Source organism: Pimephales promelas, chromosome 12 (genome assembly GCF_988280905.1).
Source record: "Pimephales promelas chromosome 12, fPimPro1.hap1.1, whole genome shotgun sequence".
Taxonomy (NCBI): Eukaryota; Metazoa; Chordata; class Actinopteri; order Cypriniformes; family Leuciscidae; genus Pimephales; species Pimephales promelas.
Window position 1 is genome coordinate 17,095,838 of NC_142780.1, and position 18,581 is coordinate 17,114,418.

The following is an 18,581-nucleotide window of genomic DNA, read 5'->3' on the forward strand; positions in this document are numbered from 1 at the left end:
TTTATTTTGGCTTGTAACATTACAGTGACACATTGTACAAGGCTAATCCCTATTTGTCAATCATCTTGAAACAACATGTTAACATCAAAAAGCTGATCGTCAGCAATGCTCTTCAGAAATAATAATATATTAATACATTATATTATATATATATTATTATATCATTACAGGGCGTAATGTCTTCATGTCTGTGTTCCCATCTTGTCCCATGTTAGCAGTTCCCCGTTGTTTATTAGTCTGTCCAGGTGTTTCTAATTAGCCCCGCCCCTTTGTTATCTTGTCAGCTTGTTTGCATGTGTATTTAAACCTCTGTGCTTGAGTTGTTGTTTGTCGGTCGTTGTTGCTTGTAGCTGCTTCCTGTCCTGAGTTACGTGGTCCGTTGCTTGCCCTGGATTACCTGTTTGTTTTATTAAAGTCTCTCAGCTTCATTCCTTGCCTCAACGTTACAGGTATATTGAGTTCAATGAACATTTTAATATATTTTACCACATATTTTTACTACCACAAAGCTAAATTAAAAGGTTCATTAATGAAAAAAAAAATGAATGAACAGAAATTATTAAAAAAATACAAACGCAAAAAAGTGGTGATCAATAAATAACTATAAACACTGATGTGACAAGGATTTAAAAAAAAAATTAAATCGCTTGTTATGTAGACAACAGTAAAATAGTTCAATTTCAAGGATTTTTAAGCATTATTTCATATTTCAGTCTTGACAGGGTTTAAGTAACATTTAAGTTTACTAATGCGCACAATGGAAATCAAATCAACATTGCCATCTCTCCTGTTTTACAATGTGCAATTGTTAATTCCATACTACACTGCAGTCAGTTAACTGTAGAGAACTGTAATTGGGTCCAGAACGACCATAAAAACTAAAAACAGAAGTTAGAATAGAGTTAGCAAAAGTTCATATTTGTATGTCAGAGGCGATTTCAGTACGAGACAGCACAGTTAATGGATTTGGGGTCTAAAACTCAATTTTCTCCAGTTCACTGGATGCAATTGTAAGTGTGGGTGCGCTGTTAGACAGGCGGCTGATAGCAGACTCAGACCAAGCTCATTATTGTGAAGTCTCACATTAACGTCAATTATAAAGCATTATGAAGGGAGGCTGTTTAATACTTAGAAATTGAACTTCTCTATCGTGGTAGATAAAAAATAAATATAAAAAATACAGGCTGAGACTTAATTTGGTTATTTCAGTGAGGCGGTATGCTTGTGTTTTGGCAAATATGGATTTTCATAGCCTACTGAATACCACCTTTCATTTTCTGCAATGAAAATCCAATTAGATTCAGCAGCTGCAGCAGTGACATGCCGTTTAGACAAGGACGGGTCCATGTGCTCCATGTGTTTAACCTGATAGTGGTGCTGAGAGTGTTTATGAATGTGTGTCTGAGCTGGCCTGGCGGTGGTAATGATGATCTGCTAAGCAGGAATGGCAAAAGGGAATAAGAGGTCAGCATCGCTCCTTTTTCAGCTCGACCGCTGCCGGTCACATCTGCCTCCTGATCAATTTCAGGATAATTCTGTTTTCAACATGATGAACTGGCCCACTTCATGACTATCGAAGCCAACTGCTCATGTCACCCTTTTAAACAAGGAATGACCGGTTTCTAATCCGTATTTTTTTCATATTTACTTGTTTTCCAAGTAAACATAGTGGCATTCTCACCTGAGAAGCAAAATTACTGGCAACAAGTTTAATTTATATTTGAAAGTATTATTTTATGTTTTTAAAAACAATTTATTTGAATAAAAATTATAAATAATAATTTTAATGGATGGATTTTTTTTTTTCGTCAAAAAAAAAACACATGATATAAATGATTATCCATTGCATGTATCTTTATATTTCTTCATGGCTTCTTTCTGTTTATGAACAATAAGTGTTGTCAGAGTAGCCTTGTTTCACTCGGTTCAAAATGTATTCTAATGCAGTACTCGCCTTGATTCGAAATGCACACAGGCAGCATGACAATAGTACAAAATAACATCCATAAGATGAGCCACTGAAATATCTTATGCGTCACAGTATCTACACGACTTTCTTTCATTACCTTACAAAATTACAACCGTTGAGCTGGCTTCAGAAAGTGTGAAATATGTCTTCATGGTTCAGAAGAACGGGGCGTTTTTAATTGAGCCCTGACAAGAGTCCTAGACCCTCTGCTCGCATCATCAGGATCTCTTCCAAGTCGGGACAAAAACTATTAAAAAGCTATATATTGTTTAAAAGCTATCATAACAACTTAAGTTACATGGGGTCAGCAGTATTGAGGACAGCGACTGCCATGCAAAGAGGGTTTATAATGTGGAAATCAGATTCAGCTGTAGCCCGATAAACTCACAGCTTTAGCCACAAAGCTCTAAATACAAATCTCATTCGCAACTACAAAATGAAATTGTGTCGACACAATGCTGTAGCCTCACTCTAAAGCAAATTATTTTAGTTTGTGTTTGATGTCTGAGGTAAAATAAGCCCCCTCATTAGCATGCAGACAAATACATGGGAAAATAAATAAATGTATAAATAAATAAATGTGGAAATAAATGTAGAAATAAATACAAAAATACAAATACATGTGAAAATAAATTAATGTAGAAATAGATCAATAAATGTGGAAAAATAAAATTATACATAAATTAGATAATACAATTTTAAATACTCATTACATTTTTGTAATATATATTAATATTATTATTATGTCAGCTTTAGAATTCTATCGGTGTTTGTAACTCTGTTAAGCACTCTGTTTATTTTTCATATAGTGCATTTGGGTCATTCTCAAACAATAGATCTGATTTACAAAATGTTAATATTTTCAATTGAATACTTTTCTTGAATACTTTTATGGGTGTTTATTTATAAAGGATAATTTGACATGTTTATTCATTTTATTATTTTATTTCACAAATGAAGAATGTGTTGTCATATAAAAGAAAAGAAAAAAAACAATAATTTAAGAATTCTAATAAGGCTCAGTAAAACACACATTTAAATTTTGAACTTAAAAAGTACTTTTCTATAATGTTTTTGTATTGTCAAAACAACACTATAAAATGAATAGTTAAATTTAACCTAGTAAAACTAAATAAGAGGGGAAAAACTGCTGACTTATAATGCCATACAAGTGGAATAGCAGATGAAAGGGACAATGAATTTAAGTAGCTTGATATATATTTTTAAATAATCTTTTATCTGGAGTTTCTTGACTATTTGAGTTTTTATGAGTGAAATTTCAAAAGATGTGTTTGTCATAATATGAGAATATCCCATTCATAGCTGCACAAAAAAAAATGAAAGTATGAAAGTTGAATTAAAAAAAAAAACGACAAGTGAAATTCTGAAGTGTCTAAATCCTGCTTATTCCTTAGCATTTAGATGAGACGAGATTTATTTATTTATTAATTCACAATCCGGAGCCGAGACAGTGCTGAAGTAATCTGTATTACACACAGACTTCTAATCTTGACGAGCTCTGCCAAGAGGGATTACCCAACAAACACATCATAAGTAATGTCAGGAGAATACTTGCTCATAAAAACACACGCCACTGCATCAAAGGCTGCAGACGGCTTGTCATGCATTCAAAGGTAAAACACACTTGGCAGGAAAAAGGAATTATAACCAGATAAGCAACACACAGAGTCTTGGAATACATCAGACAGACTCTCAAAACTACTGAAGGGCGGAAGAGTGATAGAGAGCTCTTCAACAGCACGGACGTGAAGAAAGAATACATAAAATGAACAGGACAGGGCTATCATAAGCCATTTTCATACTGTCAGAACTCTGTAGTGCATGCCCTGGGTGAAATAATAATTGAAAATCCCTGGTGGACGTTTCAGAAACATGGCTGCCTGAAACATCTTTTTCTTTTTCCTGTTTTGAACAAAATGTAAAGAATGTAAAACGTAGAGATGAAATCTAAAGGAAACAGATATTTGTTGTTACACTGACTGACCAATAACTGTTTGAGCATTGTGAATTCACTGTAAATTTGGATAAAGTAAAATTTTATACGACAGAAAAAAATATCTTGCGTCCAAAACCGAAAATAAGTAGGTGAGAATGAGGCAAAGCAGACAACTAAAATATACTAAGCGATATTCGGTTATGACGGTCAAGGCACAACTATAAAGAAAATGAGGTAACTTAATAAAGGGAAATTCGTGTGTTCGGCTGTATTTGGTCATTTGGCACACTGACTGGTTGTAGCATGAATTAACATAAACTTTGGTCCAGCATAAATCATAACTCTCCTGACAAGAAAAAGAAAACCTCAACCATGAGAAACGAAACACTAATGACTGTACAGTTTCTTTAATCACAGTCATAGCAGGATCATACATTAAGGAGAAAGACTGACCTTATGGAAACTGCCATAGAAAATCTTCTTAATTTCAGTTCCTTCGAAAGTCACCGTTTGAAATTCACCCTTGTAGTCGTAATTGAATAAGGTTAACGTTTTCCCTCCGTCTGAAGAAAGACAAAAAATGTTTAACTTAAGGGTCTTTTAAGTCAGCAGTTCTCAACTGGTTTTGATTCAGGACTAAGATGACTCCACGCAGTATCACAATTATTTATCATACAAAAATGTAAAGCGAATCATTTATGCACTGCGGTAGGCACAAATCATGTTTATTCTCATTGTAAACCCATAATAATGCAGTCTTGTTTTTTTTTCTGCATGGTATTTGAAAATACAGAATCTGCATAATTTGTACCAAAAGGACCACAGAGTTTGATTAGACACACAGCCATTAACACCAATGACAACAACAAATGCAAGTGTTTTCTTCTCCTTTATGAATACGAATAAGCCCATATTTTTTGCCAGTGTAATTTTGTATACAGTTGGTTGCATTTTATTTTTTACACTTAGCAGTTAACTGTTTGTGAACTATTTCGGGTATCAACCCACCAGTTAAGAACAACTGTTTGAAAAACATTTAATTGATAAAAAGAAAATTATCGTTAAATAATTATTCAATATTTTTCTCACAAGATTTTGTGTTGAGACTGCACAAAATATAATGTATGGGGTGTATAAAAGGGTATAAGTTTAATCAAAAAGAACAATACTCACTGTCCAGAATAATGCCCACCAGTGGCTCATTGTTTTTGTCGAGGATTTCCCACAATGCAAAAGGCTCCTGAGGAGTTTCGGGCAGTATGCGAAAGAGCATAGATATAGTGTAGTCGGAGGGAAGGCCTTCAGGATGTAGATACCTGTAAACACAAATCATAGTTTTTGGAAAACAATTATGAGAATCTTTATGAACTACTTCACAACGAAATGAAACGAAATTAAATTTATTTTTATATTTTAGCTGTTCAAAACTAAACTGAGACCCAACAAGAGTACGTTTCCACTATTGACCTAAACAAAACTAATTCAAATGTGGACACTATTAATAAGCCAATAACTATTTTCATGTCATGTACGGGGCTCTGTACTGAACAATTCATCCAGATATCGGATTTGGCATCAGACTATTTATGTCTATTTGCCTGTGACCAAGCCTAAATCCATTCTGTTCAACATCTAAAGCTAACGTGTCTCTTCAGAAAAATTGGACTAATCCGTTCAATTGATGTGGATTATTTTTTATGATCTCTTTATGAATTCTTTAAAGCATCAAAATGGTAGTTGCATAGCTGTCTATGGGGGGACAGAAATCTCTCAGATTCCATCAAAAAGATCTTCATTTGTGTATGGAACACAGAATTTTCATTTTTGGGTGAACTATCCCTTTAATAAAAAGAGACATGCCACTCTTATAATGTCTCAACAAGAACAAAAAATGTTTATTCTATACATGCCTCCAACCATTCCAAAACGAAATGATCAGTGAAAAATATAACACAGGCACTGAAATTGAATACAATAAAACAAACAACTAAAATAAACGTGGATCAATAATAAAAAGTGAAAAGAAACAATTATGGTTGAGTACTGCAATAGAAACCGCACAGCCAGTAAAACAGATATTCTACTTCATGAGTACCTTCCACTAAAGAACAAATATGAACTGTATCCAAAGCGCTGCCATTACCCTGTGAGTTATTGGCCTTTCTCATAATCACAGATGCGATTATCATAATAACAGTGTTGTAGTAATTCCCAGCTGCCTGAGTGCAACTTAAAGTGAGGCTGTGCTTGGCGAGATTTACAGGAGAGGAGACCCTTAAGCTGAAACCCTCCACTGTAATAACAACATTCCCCCTGAGCGCAGGAAAGGGAACCTAATCTAAATATTACCACATGCTGGGGAGAGTCAGTGCTCAGAAGCCCGATCGCTCTTTATATTGCTTGTAAGTGAGGGGCTAATCTATTCCTACTAACTTAAACCGCTTCATCTAGATTTGATTAAACTCAATCTTTATTACGGCTTTGATTTGACAGGTGACGTGTTACTGCTAACCAACATTTTTCTCATTTAAGGGTTTCAGTTGAGCGTAACGGTTTGCTTTCTCTTGTACAGAAACACACACACACCTGGTAGGCTGGGAGACGAGGGCGTCCTTGTGCAATCGGTAGCAGGGGAAGCTGTTGAAAGTCCCAGGCTCCATTGAGACACCTTGCACACTGCTGTAGTGCTTCTCAACCAAACCAAACATCTCCATCATACGGAAACCTGCAAAGGACAACAGAAAAATGTCAAGTTTTCTAATCTAAAGAACACCACCTTTACTGTAAATAGTTTGTTTTTGAGAGAAGTCTCTTATGCTCGACCAAAGCTGCATTTATTTGATTAAAACTAGGAAAAACAGTAATTTTGAGAAAAGTAATTACTATTTCAAAATGTGTGATGGCAAAGCTGAATTTTCAGCATCATTACTTGATCCTTCAGAAATCATTTTAAAGGGATACTTTTTTTTTTTTTTTTTTGGAAATACGCTCATTTTACAACTCCCCCAGAATTAAACTGTTGAGTGCAGCAGGCACTCAGCTGTGTTTTCTAGGTGGAAAATCAAAGCAAAACTAAGTGTGCATCTAAACAATGGCGTGAGAATAACATGACCCACTGATCCTAATTAAGTAAAGGGATTTTTAAATACTGACCGTAGATGGATAGATTTAAATCAATTCTTTAAATAAATCCTCAGATCCTATCCTACCCAGAAAAAATGATGGCGTGCTTTTGTGTAGAGGTTACTGTGGGCCAGGAGCATTTATTATTGTCTTACCAGCTAAAGTGTTCCCACTCATTAACATCGAGGGACAAGCTGTAAAAGAAAAACAGAACAAAGTGGAAAACCTATCAATTCACAAGAACAAAGTGATTTTTGAAAATTGCATGTTACATAATGATGCATTCAAATATTTTCCTGTTTAGAGACCATTTTAACAGCAATAGATTTCAAACTTATATTTTAGACTTAACGTAAACTCAAGTCACAAGGAATGAAAACGGAAAAAAGAACAAAGTAATCCAAAAGCAATTACCATGTAATACAAAAACTCTTTAAACTTGATTTGTCCTTAATAATCTCACAAAGGAAAGTATGTCACTACTTGCATAATTCTTCTGAATCAATTAACACTCTAATGAGAGTTATTGGACATGTACTGTAGTTGCAAAGTCATTTATAGTTAGTAGAATGCCAACGTAGTCTCATCCCAAAAAGTCATATAACTGACGTTTTGGGACGTCTTTTGACCATACGTCAATATTCGCCTTTTTAGGGCCCCCTTAAATGTCGGTAGATGAGGTTATGGGATCCTAAATCTACCCCAGACCTAAACCTAACCCTAAACCTAACCCGTCACCTAACTGACGTTAAAGGTAAAGCGTCAGTTGTATGACGGCCCGGGATCGCCATCTACCAACGTTTAAGGGGGCCCTAAAAAGGCGGATATTGACATATGGTCAAAATACGTCCCAAGACGTCAGTTATATGACTTTTTGGGATGAGAATGTGTTGAGAAAGTGGACCATGTTACCATTGCAATTGTTTACTAACAAATAAAAATATATTGGTCTCATAGACTAATTTTAACAAATGAAACCTTTGTCAAGTGTTACCCATTACTTGTAAAAGACAGTTCTGGATATGGTTTCAGATCAATTCTATTCTTAAATCCAGACTCTGTAGCACCTATTCAGTTTTATACTAACATTCTGTTATGTCAAAGATTATTTCCTCTAGTAGAAGGATGTCACTTAATAATAATAATAAACAAAAAAAATAGCCATTATTACATTCACAATGTAGCATTATTGCTTAAAACTAGCAAGTTATCCCACATCAAGGCAAACTGAAAGAGGAAGTTTCTGTGTATTTTCAAAGGGACGTACTGGCAGTTGCAGCCTCACAAACAAAAGTTATGAGCTGTTCTTCAATCTTCTTGAAGGCATCCAGATCGTCCACAAAGAACACATGTCTTTCGCTAGGCTTGCTGGCGATGTTCACCAGCTCCCCGTAGTCAGCATCAGCGAAGCCAATGGCAAAGATGATGTAACCTACAGTGAAACAAGACAACACTTTTAATACAGCATTTAAAGTTCTATTTTTAAAAAACGACAGAAACAACCATCTGGTGTTTTCAGATGCTGCTGTCTGTAATGTTAATTTGTAGATTCATACAGTATATGACATGAAAGGAACAAGGAATATTTTCGTTCAAGGAATATTCAGACTCACCCTCCATCTGCATCTCCTTAGAGACCTTATTGACGTCATCCTGAGAGCGCCCGTCCGTGAGCACCACCAGCACTTTAGGAATGCCCCTCCTTACGCCCGCGTCCTCAGTAAAGATGGCCTCCTTTACATGCTTAATGGCTCGACCTGTATCAAGAGTCATAACACATAGATGTTGCTGCCTGATGCCAAGAGCATGATTTATACCACTTCAAGGAAAAGTGATGGGTTTTACGGGAACACGCATCCTGTGTGATTTGCGTTTGGCTGAGAGACATATTTCATTGAAACTTCACGCCAGTACCTGCAGAGAGCTGGAATGATGTGGTGAAAGAACAAAACCTTTGACAGTAAAAAAATAAATATCGAAAAAGTATGGATCTGAAGACAAATGTTGTTAAAATGATGCTGTTGTGACGAATGGTTTCTGATCATTTTCCTTTTGTGAGCATTGTTTAAAATGTCTTTTTAAAGCCTAAAAAATATGAATAACAGCAAATGTAATGACTGTTTGCATAATCCTGTCATGACACTATGAGGCTGTTAAAGTCTGATATCTGACTTTGTGGTACGGTTTAAGGAAAATTGTTTATGATTAGGGGATTGGTTGGAAGAGTTAGCGGTCAAAGTGTTAATTTCTGGAATATATTTATATTGTGAGAAAAAAAGTTCTCCCTCTTAAGCTACTTATTGACCCAAGCAAGATTTAAAAATGCTGATGTCAAGGTAAATTTACATGGTTTCTGTCAAAACTAATACTTACCAAACAAATAAAAATAGAAAATAAATTGATATAATTAAAAAAAGCTATATTTGAATAGAGATGGGAAGCAGCTATAAGTATTTTTTTTTATATTTACACACAAAGTGTCAGGTTTGTTCACAGCAGTCTTATGGAGAAAGAGGACCTAGATGCAGAATGACCAAGGGATTTCATTTTATTGACAAGACACAATAGGGATGGTTAAGAATGAGGATGATCCAAACAGTAGGACAGGGCCGTCAACGGGAGAAGGGGAAGACAAATGAGATCCGACAAATGAGATAAAGCAATAGCCTGGAACTAGACTGGAACTAGACTGGAACTAGCCTGGAACATTCCGGAATTAGCCTGGAACTAAACTGGAACAAGACTGGAACATTCCGGAACTAGACTGGAACTAGCCTGGAACTAGACTGGAACTAGACTGGAACATTCCGGAATTAGCCTGGAACTAAACTGGAACAAGACTGGAACATTCCGGAACTAGACTGGAACTAGACTAGAACTAGACTGGAACTAGACTGGAACTAGGCAGGAACTAGACTAGAACGAGACTGGAACTAGACTGGAACTAGACTGGAACTAGGCAGGAACTAGACTAGAACGTTCCAGAACTAGCCTGGAAAGTTCCAGAACTAGACTGGAACTAGACTGAAACATTCCGGAACTAGCCTGGAACTAGCCTGGAACGTTCCAGAACTAACCTGGAACATTCCAGAACTAGACTGGAACTAGCCTGGAACGTTCCAGAACTAGACTGTAACTAGACTGGAACGTTCCAGAACTAGCCTTGAACCAGCCTTGCATGGTTCCAGAACTAGCCTTGCATGGTTTTATCCTTCTCCCTACACTGCCGCATATAGGTTTGGCCTAGTTATGATGGCGCTCAATTATGCGGTTGTGTGCACAATGTTGTTATCGAAAACGGAGGCGGGGGAAAATTCTCTAAATACCCGGCTTTGTGTAAATGTGGCCTGACAAGACTGTCAGACCAGGATCCTGACAAAAAAAGAGCCTTGGATATACAATGTCACCTGGCAAACAACATTTATGAAAAGAGTGTGAAAGGGAATAATTATCACATTGGATTTAAGGTTATTTGGTGCATGGAGTGCAATATAAAAATAATAGTTAAATAACTGGCCAGGCAACGAATATTAATCATAAAAAATAAATAAATAAATTAAAAAAACACTGAAACAATTATTAAATATAGTTTGTTAATAAAATTATAATGCATCATATTTATTCATTCAAATATCTTTGAGTGTATTATTTAAATTAATAAATGTAGATAAAAAAATATATAAAAATTCTATAGAAAAAAAAGTTGAAAAAAATATATATACACACACACCCTTTATTATCTGTGTGTGGTGAGTGCTTAGTTTAAACTGTAAATTTAGTTTTGATTGATTTAGTTTTAAGAGGGTTAATCGGATTTTTCTTCAACTAAATTACCCCACATTTGTGTCTACCTAGACCTTTTTGCTACATTTTGTGTATGTTTTACCCAAAAACTTAAGCTTTCATTTGCACCTAATGTTTGTTCCACTGGGGATAATTAATAAAGAACTAAAAAATTCTGCGAGACAACCCTGGTCTCACCTGCTATTTTTAAGCTAAACAAAGCCTCTTTGCCTCTGTGCTATTCTTCAAGACACTTTTTCCATGACACATCCAAGCCGTCACTCCCAGCAGACCTGAACTGAGGGATCTAACAAGCTGCACTGCACCCATTTCAATATTTCACCATCATCACCAACTTGGCTCTGTGAGTGCAAGACATCAGCCAGGCTTCTCATTCCTAATTTGCATTTCTAATCATTCTGAAACGTCTCAGGTTCCCCAGGATCAGCGAGTATTAGACAAAATCCCCTCACAAAAGCTGCACTGAATAAAATATGGACGGGTGTCTGAGATGCCGCACTTTGACGGTATATTGCGACGAAATGAACAAGGGGACCCTGTAGCTATGCCTGACTGACTTCTAAAGCTGCTTCTTTCTCTTTCTGGATTTTCTCTACCTCCTGTCAAATGAGACAAATGGCGGACTAAGGAAGCAGACGGCAGCACCGTGTGAAGTGTGAGTTATTTTGTTAAAGAAAAAAAAGAAAAAAACTGCAGATTAGAGTTGTGGCCAACTGTGCCCTCGAGTTGACGGGGCAACAGCACTGCTGTTTGACTGACAGATGAGCAAGACATCTTGACTGCATCATCAGTCAAAAGTTTGCTTGGACTTTACCTGTTTATTTGTGTTGGTGAGCTTTGGCTAATGTCTTTCACCCTTACTTGTTTGAAAAGGGACTAGAGAATATAAATAAACTAGAACCCTCACAGCACACTCACTTATTCACTCACTCACACTCATGTCGTTCCAAACACACAAGGCAGTATATTCCTCTTATTGTTTAACCTTAAAACACTTAATATACACTCTAAAAAATGCTGGGTTGTTTTAACCCAATTTTGGATAAAATATGGACAACCCAGCCATTGGGTTAACATTTAAAAATGTAACCCAATGGCTGGGTTTGTCCATATTTTACCCAAAATTGAGTTAAAACAACCCAGCATTTTTTAGAGTGTACAGAGACATACAAAGGAAATGAACACTTAAATAAATAAATAATAATAATGCTTTTATATAAATATTCTACATTTATTTAATACTTGTCATAATACGGCCTAAATACAGGGCTTAATATTCAGATTTTTTTTTTCTTTTTTTTTCAAAGTTAAACACATTAAATGAAGCCAATCACTTTGATGCTCAGCTCATCCTCTGCATATGAATGTATGAAAATGCAGGCAAGGGATTAGCCCTAACTTGGGAGGGAGGGATAGATGGATGAATAGATACATGCCTGTCTTGGTGTTTCCTCCCTTGTATGTGATGCGCTGCACAGCATCCAGCAGAGCTTCCTTGTCGCTATAGGAGTTGAGCTTGAACTCAGTTCTGGCGTCATCACTGAACTGAGCGATGGCCACCTGTCGGTTGTGGAAAGTAAGTTAGTAGCCATTTTATCACATGTTTAAAAGTGACAGTACTTCACTATCAGGAAGTATTTCCCCCTGGAATTGATTTTAAAGGGCATGTGACGACTCGTGTTTTATGGGCTTTTCCTCAGGGTGATTTGGATGGCTGGCTCCGCCCTTCCAAGTGTCTGTTCTCGGGTGGTTTAATTGAGGACATCTGTTGCTGACTTCCTTTTGGGCCTTTTAAAAAGGAGCCATATGAAAGACCGCAGAGAGCTGCATATTGGACTTGATTTCGTTTTGTTTATTTAAACTGTTCCTTTTGTACAGTACATCCATCATTACTACAGCACATTATACTTTCATGTATTCATTTCACTTTACACCACAAACACCTGACTGTTACATGGTAAATTGTTTTTTTCTTTATAGTTATATTTCGCTAATAAATTTAGCATTTTGTCGTGTGTGCCTATTTTTGTTGCTTCCCTTTTGAGCCATGGGACATAGCAAATGGGGGCTCGTCCGGGATATAACATTTTCGTACAGTACCTTTACAAGAGAATACAGTATGTTTTTCATCTGTCTTTAATGTACAACACACATCATGTTGTGCATTTACCCCTAATACTTCAAATCAATTATTGGACCACTGCAGTGTATAACGCATTATTACAATGTAATATTTGTTCTATTTTTTATTTGCTATTTTGAATTTTCAGCAGTCAATACCCGTCTTCAGTGTCACATGATCCTTAATAAATCATTATATTATGCTTATTTGGTGTTGCTCAGAAAACATTTACTATTATTATCAGTGATGAAAGCAGTTGGGCTGATTTATATGTTTCTTTGGAAACTTAATACTTTTTTCAGGATTCTTTGATGACTATAACTTTGATGATAATGGCTATAGAGCATGTAACAAATTTCTTTACTGTCACTTTTGATCAATTGAATGTGCCCCAATTAAAAAGTAGTAAGAATTACTTGTGAACAGTATATCAACAGATATCTGAATTCAAATTGTCAGAGAAATGTATATGAACGCCTTTTTACCAACCCCATTTTAATATAACTGTCATGTGGTTGAAGGAGAGAAACCAAAGCAGATGATAAGCAGACACTCAAGTTTTATTAAGACACAAAACAGTAAACAAAAACCCACGAGGGGGCAAAGGAGGACTGGAGGAGAGTACACCTTGACTAAGACAAGACAAGACAAGACAATAAATGAAGACTAGATACTGACTTGACAATGACTAGATGAAAAAAAATAAACAGCTACACAAACTCACAATTCTCATTAAACAGGATTCAGACAAAGTACTCACAGGACTATCACAGAAAATAACACATAATGTACCGACACAGCACAAGGGGATTATATAGGGAGAAACTAATGAGGGGAACAAGTGACACCACGCCAACTGGCCAATAATGACAAGACGAGAATAACAAGGGGGCGGGGTAATGTAACAAGACAACACAAGCACATGACCCAAACACCAGGTGATTCTGACCATGATTCTGTCATGATCCTGCCTCAAGACTAGAGAAAGTCAAGGACACAAGGGCAGAATAATGACAATAACAGGCATTTTTTGACTTTTTAAGCCTAGTTTTTGCCCAAGCCCTATTTCATTTTGACCATGCAATAGATATGATGGTAAGTGTTTTGCTCAGACAATGTTTGAACCTACAACCTTGTAATTATCATCTCAGCACATTAACTACTATGCCACACTCTAAAGAGAGAAACAAACGTCATGTCAATGTGCATGAGCGTTTACTGATGTTGAACTGGTTTGAGCCAAGTCAAACATACTTGGCCTACAGCAGAGGACAGAAAGCAAACATCTATGTGTAAAAGGAGCCATTTATATGTGCTCTGTTCCTCTGTTTACTTTATCCTGACCTTCAAATGTGCTTGTTCTCCTGTTTTCGCATCCCTTGACGTAGATCCACTGCAGTGATCCCTAAAGCTGCTGGTGGGTTGTGATGAAGATTGTCTGAATCCTGGACTAACATGTCAAGATAAAGGCTATTTTTATCTAATTTTCTTTTAGGCTACTGGGTTAAATGCTTGGTAGTATGGTCTTCAGCTCAGAATAGCTATTCCCATGGGTCTTCAGTCCAAAATTTTTTACTACAGATCTGTCCCTTGTGATATGTTTACACAACAACGATGTACCAAAAAGGGAAAGGTTTTTCCTTCGCATTTTCTGTCTATATAGGACAAATTTGTAATTAAAAAAATTACACGTATCCACGAAAACAACTAAAAACACTGTATTATACTGCCAGGCCAGTAGTTGGCTATGTCCTTTTGTAAATAAACACTACACCCTATGGTCAGAATATATAATACGCATGAGAATGATATCATCGTTTTCAGAAATTTTGACTGAAAAGCCAGATCTTGACTCAAACTCACACACACAAACAAAACAAAAACAATTTCAAGCCATGTACTCACACAAAAAGTGTTATGAGAATGTGTGTTCACACAAAACATAACACTAACACGTAGCCAATGAGCATACACAGAACGCAACATAAGAGCTCCTGGCCAAAGAAACCTTCTTTCCTCCAATGCTGGCCCTGACTCCATCCACTCAAAGACCATGGAAGCGCAATCATTCATCTGCAAAACTCAGATGCGTGAGATTGCACTTACTCTCTATCTCTCTCTGTACCGGGGCAACTTGCACTTTCTGTGACTGGGTCACGAGCTTTGAGTATGCGCACGAACAGAGCATGCGCGCAAGGTGGATGGAGGGAGGAGGTTGACACATTTTCAGTCTAGGTGGTCTTGGAAATGATTGGCTGGAGTTTTCCGAGTCCTGCCCGTTCCACATATTATTAAATTGCTAAATTTTCATTTCAGTGCTTCTAACTCAGTGAGTCTAACTCGGTAAGTGGGTTAAGAATAGGATTTCAAGTGATTTTGAAAAAATGGTCAAAAAAGAAAATCACATACCCCACCTTTAAGTTGATTCAACTCATTGACTAACATGTACCATCATGTTAATCTAAAAATCTTTCAGAAAAAAAAAAAACTTTTGTGCAAATCCAGAATAGAACTGACCCTTGTTTGTGACCTATAATTTGCACAAATATATAACACTTTACTGACTTTTTTCTGCAAATTTCCTTCATAAATGAAATCAACTACGGTGTCCTCAGTGGCTCAGATGCTAGTCTAGAATGGAGACAGCGAGTTTTATATATAACAGGGCGCTAGTCATGGGCATGGCTTCTGGAACAGATCGTTTGGAGAGAAAGTTTATGATTTGGATGGATTTTTACCATTTTAGGCTGGTTATTTACACACACTGTGAATTCACATCTGTGTTCAAAAACCATTTAAAAGTGAATTTTGCATTATAGGTCCATTTAAAGTGATCATATCTCTTTACAAAACGTAAATTAAACTGCTTGATTAATATACATTTGTTTTACAATGCCGTTTTAACATTTTTGAATCTTTCAAGTTTTGGTTACATGGACTTTTCATGGGTGGAACAGAAACTACTCAGGTTCTATTAATAATCTTAATTTTTGTTTCATAAATTAACCAAAATCTTCTGGGCTTGGAATGACATGAGTGTGAGGGAATGATGAATTTTCATTGGATTTTGGAAAAACATTACATTCAGTCCATTTGTATATTCATTAAAGCATATTATTTTCTGTAATAGGTACTCCATCTAAAATATGCTAAACTAAAGTGTACTTTTTCAAAAGGGGAGTTATTAGCGACCTAAAAAAACAACAACTAAAAAACAAAACAAAAAATGGTAATGTGACACTATTGACACAATGACATGCTTTCACTTGGATGGTGGTCATTTTTTTCATTATTTTTTTTTTAGGAATACTATACAATATAAACAGATAAAAACAGTTTGAGGTAGACTGAATTTGACAAATATTTCACGAGCAGCATACCTGTGTTCCCTCTGGACCAATCACATCAAGTGCACCAGTTGTGCTGTATAGGAAACGGATAATCTTCTGAAAGTTGTCATCTCCAATACTCCAGGAGCCGTCTACGAGGAAGGCTAGGTCTGCCTTGGCTGCTTTGCAAACTGAGAGAGATTTTGAAAGAGAGGGAGGAAGCAGGTGAAAAATCACTAGCTAAAATAAGAAATTCTCATTACTGTGTAAGCGCTGCAGTACAACAGATGTCAAATGAATCCAAACACTTCTGCTTCTCACTGACAGGATCTCCATCACAGCTAGCTGGATAAAACAAAGAGGCTTAATTAATTCCCAGCTACCTCTCTTCTGCTCTGCCAGATTGTTGCTTTGCAGGAATTGGGGCTATACACGTTAACGTCAGAAGCCTGAAAAATTTACTTCATGTGGTAACATCTAAATGAACTGGTTTTATTCAAAATATTATTTAATGACTGAATCAAACTGAATATGTTAGGTTATACTGATTAGGGTCAAATTAGGTTAAAATAGTCACCGTACATACTTTCTAAATGCATTTTTTTAACTAAATGTGATTTTTTTTTTTTAAACAGGTTCCATTTTTTTTCGATTATCTGTTTCACTCGGATGTACTATAATGTCACAATAAGGAAAAAAAAAGGATTTTTTTGCTACTTCTGTTTCATTGCAACTTTCAAGACACCATTAAATAGCTTTGCGAACAAAGTTTATCTACTGGTGTTTTTAAAAAAAATCTTTCTCATTTAACTTCCTCGCACCGATTCATATTTGGGCAATAAATATGAGTCTCCCTGTCTCAAAGTCTAACCGTATTACGTGCTGTACTATACCACAAATCATAAGTGTTTGAGTGAGGGCTGCAATGGAGCATTTTTATTAGTTGGACCTATTGAACAAACAAGCCCCGTTCACTGAACCATTTGCTATTTTGAGTCTGAACAAGACTGATCAAGACACCTTGTTTGTGGACGGACTAAATGAATCAGGCATTGTGTTCGTAAACAACTTGAATGACCTGGCAAATCTCATTAGGCCCAATTTGTTCACATCTCGTTCAGTTTGTTAATCTAGTCCACAACAAGTAGACAAATGGGTTGTTTCGGTCATGAACAATTTTGGTTGAACGGTTAAGCGATTCAATGGCTTGCTCATAATAAACAAAAAGCTTCCTTATCAGCAATCTATTTTTATTTCAAAGAAATGCTTTTAGAATTCTATTAATAAAATAATCCTGAAAAAAGTATAACTTTACCAAAAATATCAAGCAAGCAGCAACTGTTGTCAACATTGTAGAACCATTGATTATAAATAGCATTAACAAATATATAAACATAGAAAATAGTTGCTTAAATTGTAATAATATTTCACAATATTACTGTTTTATAATAAATGCAACCTTAGTGTGCATGACTTCTTTCAAAAACCTTAAAAAAACATACCGACCTCAAACTTTTAAATGGTACTGTAGACTGAATCATTAGGCTCATTGGGAACTACCGAAATCCCTACTACTGTATATTTTCCTCTGTTGACGCATTACTCATTAAAACAGCAAATTTGTGAGACACATTTTCATCAAGGAGTTCAACGTGGACTCACAAAACTCTTATTTTGATTTCATGAGGTCTTTAAGGTAAAATACTTTCCCATTTTGCAATTTGGCCTGTCCTGTAGAGTAATGTAGAGCATGCAGGGCAAAGCATTTGGGTTAACTACTCAGACGCTCAGAAATAAAGCCACATAAAAATAACAAATCTAAAGAAGCATTTGGTTTCATTTCAAGAAATCATTCAGGTGTTACTTTATGATGCATTAAACACCATTTGGTCAGACAACGAAGCAAATCTATTCGCAATAAAGTGGGAGGTGAGGGATCTAAAAAAGATATATATATAAGGGGGTAAAATAAGATCTGCGTGATTTTATCAGGTGTGTTGGGAAGGCTCAGACATATTTATTAAGAGCGGAGTGGCGCAGAGAATAAGAAAAGGTTAGCTGTCAGCAGAGATGTACATTAGAGAAAGGTCACATAACACATAAAGACATGGCCAACAAACAGGGGAAAACAATGGCAGAAAAGCCAGTTATTCCCACGATGGTGTCCTACCTTCTTTGGCTTGGGGGATGGTAGGAGGAGGGATAGTGGTGGGTGGTGCGGTTGGTGGCTGGGTGGGTGCTGGAGCTACAGAAATAACAAAACAATACATAAACCAG

General features: G+C 36.2%; 1 protein-coding gene across 7 annotated transcripts in view; it reads right to left on the reverse strand.

Annotated features, from left to right (window-relative positions):
* Nucleotides 1-18,581, reverse strand: part of col14a1a (collagen, type XIV, alpha 1a) — a 117,901-nt gene that overhangs the window by 26,778 nt on the left and 72,542 nt on the right. For all 7 annotated transcript variants that reach the window (XM_039680243.2, XM_089117571.1, XM_089117568.1 and 4 more), the window contains 9 exons: nt 18,475-18,549; nt 16,356-16,495; nt 12,290-12,413; nt 8,663-8,806; nt 8,317-8,481; nt 7,205-7,243; nt 6,513-6,651; nt 5,100-5,242; nt 4,380-4,489 (listed from right to left, as the gene is read on the reverse strand). In XM_039680243.2, coding sequence (XP_039536177.2) covers nt 4,380-4,489; nt 5,100-5,242; nt 6,513-6,651; nt 7,205-7,243; nt 8,317-8,481; nt 8,663-8,806; nt 12,290-12,413; nt 16,356-16,495; nt 18,475-18,549 — 1,079 coding nt within the window. The remainder of the gene's footprint in view (nt 1-4,379; nt 4,490-5,099; nt 5,243-6,512; nt 6,652-7,204; nt 7,244-8,316; nt 8,482-8,662; nt 8,807-12,289; nt 12,414-16,355; nt 16,496-18,474; nt 18,550-18,581) is intronic.